The sequence below is a fragment of the Lotus japonicus genome, chromosome 2 (assembly GCF_012489685.1).
Source record: "Lotus japonicus ecotype B-129 chromosome 2, LjGifu_v1.2".
Lineage (NCBI taxonomy): Eukaryota > Viridiplantae > Streptophyta > Magnoliopsida > Fabales > Fabaceae > Lotus > Lotus japonicus.
The window spans coordinates 88,058,429-88,065,439 of NC_080042.1; the positions used below are offsets into that span (position 1 = coordinate 88,058,429).

At 35.3% G+C, this 7,011-nt stretch overlaps 1 protein-coding gene across 2 annotated transcripts; it reads left to right on the plus strand.

Annotated features, from left to right (window-relative positions):
- Positions 1–914: 914 nt before the first annotated feature.
- Positions 915–6,727, plus strand: LOC130740659 (uncharacterized). 2 transcript variants are annotated; one of them, XM_057593332.1, is made up of 15 exons: positions 919–1,279; positions 1,369–1,450; positions 1,580–2,098; positions 2,413–2,581; positions 2,682–2,834; positions 3,528–3,625; positions 3,791–3,882; positions 4,348–4,418; positions 4,506–4,641; positions 5,150–5,209; positions 5,286–5,368; positions 5,563–5,639; positions 5,744–5,814; positions 6,051–6,108; positions 6,272–6,727. In XM_057593332.1, the coding sequence occupies exons 1-15, from the start codon at positions 1,053–1,055 to the stop codon at positions 6,392–6,394; spliced, it is 2,019 nt and encodes a 672-aa protein (XP_057449315.1). In that variant the 5' UTR covers positions 919–1,052; the 3' UTR covers positions 6,395–6,727. The 2 variants fall into 2 exon arrangements, 1 of the variants encoding a protein (XP_057449315.1); XR_009020226.1 differs by lacking the exons at positions 6,051–6,108; positions 6,272–6,727 and having other exon boundaries at positions 915–1,279; positions 5,303–5,368; positions 5,744–5,806.
- The last annotated feature ends 284 nt before the right edge of the window (positions 6,728–7,011 follow it).

The window sequence follows — 7,011 nt, forward strand, 5'->3', positions numbered from 1 at the left end:
TTAATCTCAAACTCTTCTCCCATGCGCCTATTCTTAATCTCATAATTGACATTTCATTTGTAGAATATGCTAAACTTTTGGTCTAATTGTATGTGAGTGCGATTATGAATTCAAGATGTCTGGATATGTGGATAAGAATGCCTTATTCGCCACGTGACGTCAAGTGCAAATTCAAGAAGCGTATTCAAGTATAGTTCTTCGAATTCCATTTGAAAACTAAAGTCTAATGTTTTAAACTGACAAGATGGTTAAATTAATCTCTGTTAGTCTAGTGAATTTTTTATTTTGTAGTTTTCCCTTTCCGTTATGTCTCTTAATATTTGTCACCCTCCCTAAAAGAGATCGCTAAGTTGTGTTGCTGATTTTTATTTTTTATCCTTACCTTTTCATTGAAAATAATGCACAATGTCCTTAATTTTCTTTCAAAAATCCATAGACAACTTAGATAACCTTTAATCCATAAGGTTGGACAAACAAGATTTATTCTTCAATATTTAATTTATCATCTATATTTAGTAGAGAAACATCAGTTATTAATTCTAATATTTCATTACGTGACATGTTTTATGTATTCATTTTAATGTCAATGACATGCTATGAATAACTCTTTCTCTCTTAGTAGTATGAGTTAATTTAACTTTTTTCCTAAACGGCAAGATAATAACTTATGCATACATACAAGTCAATACTCATAGCGATAGATGGATAATGTTGGAATAAATGATGTAACCCTTTTTAAAAAATTGATACTTAAACATATAAAGTATAAACCGTTACTAACATCTAACATATACTTAATTTTTTTTTTCTCTATCTCAATTTTTGATATTATAAAATTGTTTTAGACCCAAAGTGCATATTTATTAAACTTATTTTTTCTTTTATTCATTTCTCACTTCAATTATTTATTGTATGATTCTTATGTGTGAATATATCATTTTTCCAACATCTTATATTATGGTAAGTTGAATTTGGAGAGAGTTTGGATATTCAATTCCGAGAACACGTCAGAGAAAGAAACCGCGGTTTGAACTCCGATCGATGTGATCCTGATGATGGCGGCGACGTCGTATCTGACGCCGACGCAGCGCTACGCTGCCGGAGCATTGTTCAGCCTGTCTCTGCACCAAGCCCACCTTCACCAAACCCACCCGCTTGGCCTTTCAACCCACGATGAATTCCCTTCTCCCTCCACATCTTCTTCTACTCCCTTTTCCGTTTCCGAGGATCCCAACCTCTGGGTCCACCGCACTTCCGGTTTGCTCCGCCCTGTTTTCATGTATGCTTTCAATTTCAATCAAATCATGAATGTTCATCGCACCTTATTGATTTTCATGTATGAGTGTTGATTTGTGTGTTTCTGAGCAGGTTTCTGGAAATTGAACCTGGAGCATGGTCTGGACTTGAGGAAACTGCTGGCTCTACTTCAGCTTCCCGTCACGTTGGACCGGTATGTCTCCTCATTTCTAGCTTATACATGCTTGCTCATAAAGTAATGATGCATTCATGGTTAATTGGTTATGCTTTTTAATCTTTTGTTAATGTAAGTTAAATTTGATTATGTATGTGAATGTGACAGTACTTGAGACTATTATCAGAAGAATTTGATATTGATGAAGATGGTGATTGTCAAAGGGCAGATCAAGAACTTGCTTTGTCAGAAGCTGTTGATGCTATGGTGCTTAGCCTGGAAAAAAATGCACAGGCTTCCAGGGCGAAACGAGAGAAGTTTCGCGAATATGAGAATCAATGTCGTGAAAAGGTTTCGACTGCTGATGTTCAATCAGACTCTGAGGAGGTAGACATTCATTTGGAAATTCAGAAGGAGACCGATAGCCCTTTGACTCCTTTCTTTGAATGTGAAGACGTACACGAGGGATCTGTTAATCATGACATTGATGAGAGTCCAATTGAGGAGGTGATGAAGCTCAGCTATCAGAGGAAAGTGGCAGTTCTATATCAACTTCTTTCTGCTTGTCTTTCGGACTTAGGTGAAAAAAACGTTAAATATAATCGGAGAATAAAAGGCTATGATGCTCGACATCGTGTGGCTCTACGGTTGCTGGCAACTTGGCTTGATATCAAGTGGGAAAAAATGGTTTGTAAAGTGACTCTTGTAGTTATTGACTTTATTTTACTGGCCAACAACTTTTTTTAAGTTGAGTTGATCATGAAAAATAAGTGTAAGGGTTTTATACTATTTACTATGTACTGAAAAGACATGTAATCAATTAATCCTTGCTTTGGTGAGCACTGCCTATACATCATCTTGATTTCTAAGTTATGTATTGACCCTAATTCTAGGAAGCTATATGTTATAAGCTTTGTGTGAATTTTCTTCATTAACAGCTTATACTTACTGGTTCCATATCTTCTAGTGATTACTGATTAAAATAAAACTTCACTTTGCAGGAGGCCATTGAGACTATACTAGCTAGTTCTGCAATGGCTTTCATTAAAGAGCAAGAATCAAATAAAGATGAAACTGAATCAAAAGAAAGCAAGTGGGCTAAATGGAAGCGAGGTGGCATTATTGGTGCTGCAGCGTTAACTGGGGGAACCTTGATGGCTATTACCGGTGGTATGATACATTAACATATTTTCTTTGTTCTGGAATACAAATGTTAATTGAATGACTTTTCTTGTGGATTTGACTCTTTCCATCTGTGAGCATTAAACAGGATTAGCTGCCCCAGCAATTGCTGCAGGACTTGGTGCTTTGGCTCCAACGTTGGGTACTTTGATCCCTGTAATTGGAGCAAGTGGATTTGCAGCAGCTGCTAGTGCTGCAGGAACTGTTGCTGGTTCTGTTGCTGTTGCTGCCTCCTTTGGAGGTATATATTTGCCTATATGCAATTATATTTTAATTTTACAAGGATTTTAAGTGTCTATTTATGAATTTCCGGTGTTGTTTAAGGAATAAGGATACTATCAGGAAATTCAGGATAACCAATCTTTATGCACGTGCTTATGTGTCTTAGAGGTGTATTTTGTTCAATTTGAGATTTTTGTATTTGTCTTCAATATGGTGGTTTTTGTGCTCAAATTACACCTTTTTGCTGCTTCTGCTATTATTGACCAGCATTTGGCATGCTTACAGTAATTGCTCAAATGAGATAAATTAGGTACTGGGTCAGCATATAAGAAATAGTTGATTCATAAGAAAACGGTTGTTACAGCCAGGTATTCGAGAGATCCTGTTCTTTCCCAGACTAGATTTCCAAAACAAAAGATAGCCTTCTCTAAACTTCTTCCTCCTTATTTATAGCCTCTCATCTTTAACTATCTGCCTAAACTAACTCTCTAACTTAGGAACTCTTTGAATTACCTTTTCAGAAGACAATTTATAAAGGGCATGTGAGATCTTTTCAAAAACAACACAAAACTAGGGCTTCTGGAGGAGTTATGCATCCCCATTAATACCCTTATAACCTAATTTCCTACACTGGAAAACAATACATTTAAGATTGGCTTACTACTTTGTGTTACTACTAGTGATGTGTGTATGTATGCCTTTGTTTTACCAGCTGCTGGAGCTGGACTTACTGGAACCAAAATGGCTAGGAGAACTGGGGGTGTTGACGAATTTGAGTTCAAAGCTATAGGTGAAAACCATAACCAAGGCGTAAGTTTTTATTGATTTCCCATTCTGGTGACATTTCTTACTTGATTCAGTTTTGACCTCTGTGCACGTGAGCACATGCATGTGTGAACTTTGTCTAACCTTTATTGTATTACTTAATACTACTATTGCGTTAGTTTATTGTTTCAAATTGGATTTTGCTCACAGAGGCTTGGGGTTGAGATTTTGGTGTCTGGCTTTGTCTTTGAGGAGGAGGATTTTATAAGGCCATGGGAAGGACAGAATGACAACTTGGAGAGGTACACATCTTTGCCATTTTCCATCTCCTAAAATGGTTCTTTCATTAATCATTTTTTAGAAAAAAAGTAGTTGGTACTGTTAAGATCCCACATCAACTAGGTACATGACCAAAGTACTCCTTGTAATACGTGGTTGAGGCACACAGTCAATTCTTATTTCTAATATGGTGTTGAAACCTATCCCAGTCGTCATAATTTTAGCACTACAAATTTTATGCTAAAAATATCAATCCTATTCTGTTTTTAGTTCTAATAGATACAATGGTAAATATTATTGTTGAATACAACTTTTATTAGCTGAGGACATGTCAATACAATATGTCAACATGTTTATGGAAAATTACCTTATATTGAAATAATGAACTTTCCAACTGTTTTTGCTCATTTGTTAATTGCAATGTTGATGTTCTAATGATTGATCCCAGCAAAACAAATGACATTTCATATGGCCTTGTCAAAAGTTAGGTATGCACTGCAGTGGGAGTCCAAGCATCTCATTGCCGTGAGCTCTGCAATTCAAGATTGGCTTACTTCAAGTACTTGATTTGGGTTTCATAAGTCTTTTTGATAGTATATTCAAGCAGAGTTGTGTATGATATAGATATTTCTGTGATTTGCACTAGGAATTGCCACAGAGCTGATGAAGCAAGGCGCAATGATGACTGTCTTGCATGCACTTGTAACTGCATTTGCTTGGCCGGCTGCCTTACTTACAGTCACTGAATTCATAGACAGCTCATGGACAATGGCTATTGACAGGTTTACTTTTATTTCTTGGTTTTAAGTGGAATAGAACTTTTACATGGTAAAAAGGAATGTCTACTACTTGCTCTTTGTTACTTAATTTAAGGGTTTCAATTGCTTTTGCTGGACAGTATTCAGTGGTGTAATTGGTTGTCGATGGATTATTGAAGGATTTAATAAACTTAAACTCTCGTTCAAGTTAACAACTGTATGAAACTAACTTTAAGCAATTTCATTTTTTGGGGAACTTTCTTACCATATATCTTATGTGCTATTCCTACCATATAGGTATTTTAAGGCTTCATCGTATCCTACCTTGTCAAAATGAACTCTTGATTTTTCCTATTTCTTGTTTGTTAAATGCCATGTCCTAGGCAAAACCATGTAGGGGATGAACTCTGAGACATCATTATTATTTTTTTCGATAGTTTTTATCGTCTCAATGATAAAAAAATTACACAGTTTTCCATCCGTTCTTAGTTTACCATTAATTCTGCTTTTCTAAGTTTATTTTATTATTTAGGTCAGACAAGGCAGGAAAGTTGCTTGCTGAAGTTTTATTGGGAGGACTGCAGGGAAATAGGTATTTGGCTTATTTTGAAGTTTCTTTAAAGTATAAAATAGTGGAATATGCAATATTTTTAATTTGTGAGTTTCAGACCCGTGACACTTGTAGGTTACTCACTTGGAGCAAGAGTTATTTTCAAGTGTCTTGAGTTTTTGGCTGAAACAGAATGCCACGGTAGGTATTTCCACTTCCATTTTGTTTTGTCTTTGATGTGATGGACTTAATTCATTTGTTTCCTTGAGATTCTTTAATCTTATTAACCACCTGTCAGAGGGTAACTTCTCCCTCTTAAACTTTTTAACTCTAGTGATTGGTAATAAGATGATACCAGTTATTAATTTTTACGCGCTTCTTCTGTTTGTTGGCAGCTGAACTGGTAGAAAGAGTTGTTCTGCTTGGAGCACCCATTGCAATCAAGGATGAGAATTGGAAGGCTGCTAGAAAGGTGAAAGAGGATTTTATTTTTCTCTTGATAGCACCTTCTCAATCTCACCTGTATGATGGAAATATTGTTTTTATTACTTTTAATGAGATTCTGGTATCCTGTAGATGGTAGCAGGAAGATTTGTGAATGCATATTCAAGGAATGATTGGATGCTTGGAGTTGCTTTCCGTGCCAGGTACATGAAAATGTTGTGTTAGAATTTCTGTGGCTTGTGGATTCTTCAAGTTGATCCATAGGACATCACCTATAGACCAATTAATTCTTGCAAAGATTCACGTCAAAATTAAAGATGAAATGAGATTCACTTCAACATCACCTTAACAGAGCACTAAGCACTAGCACTCTTCAGAATGATTACTTGTACCTTTTTAGTAGATTGTAAGTAAAAACTAATCTACATGCTGTGTGCAGTCTACTTACTCAAGGATTAGCTGGAATCCAGCCAATTGATATTCCTGGGATCCAAAATGTATGTGTTTTCTTCATAATCTTGGATCCACAACTGTTTCTGCTTGTTACTTTTTTGTTCCGGTTATAAGTTGTTGCTATTATCTAGAACTTGTATAATAAGTGCTAGCATTCATAATTCATTGAATTTGATTTTTAGCTAAAATGGTTCATTGGTTTTGCAGGTTGATGTAACAGGTCACATTGAAGGCCACTCCTCTTATTTGTGGGCTACACAAAAGATCTTAGATGAACTTGAAATGGATACATATTATCCCGTTTATAACAGTATTCTTGTCATACAGTAAACCCTCCAACTTCTTCATTGTTTAATTATTATGAAGAACGTTCTAGTGTCTGTGTCACTGTCTATCAAGTGGATCGAGGTTCCCTCAATTTTCCAAAGAAATTTACAGTGATTTAGATTTTCGTTCATCAGAATCCTTGGATTGAATTAATGCCTTGTATATGATAGCATCCAGCCACATCCGCCTCTTCTTCGGTTATACAGACTTTCCATCATCTGTTTTCCCTTCTTAGTCTTTTTAGTTTTATTCTGATTATTACATGTACGAATGTAAAGTGTAACAAAAAAAAAACTCTTTGCCTTCCTGTTGTAACAAAAAAAAAACTCTTTGGTACTTATTAGACTTAATTGCATTTTTAGTCCCTTAACTTTTACTATATTAGATTTTGTCTCCTCTAGTTTTTTTCCGAGGTAATTAAGTACTTTTAAAATTAAGCAAATTTGCTGCATCTACCAATTTAATATACATAACATAAATTGGAGATATAAAATGATTTTAAAAGTCTAAAAGCCAGAAATTTAGTAAACTAGGATATTAGCCCGATTCCGTGCTATGCACGGACGAGCGATTCTACGTTTTATTATTTTTAATTGTATAATTTAACAAAAGAAAATAAT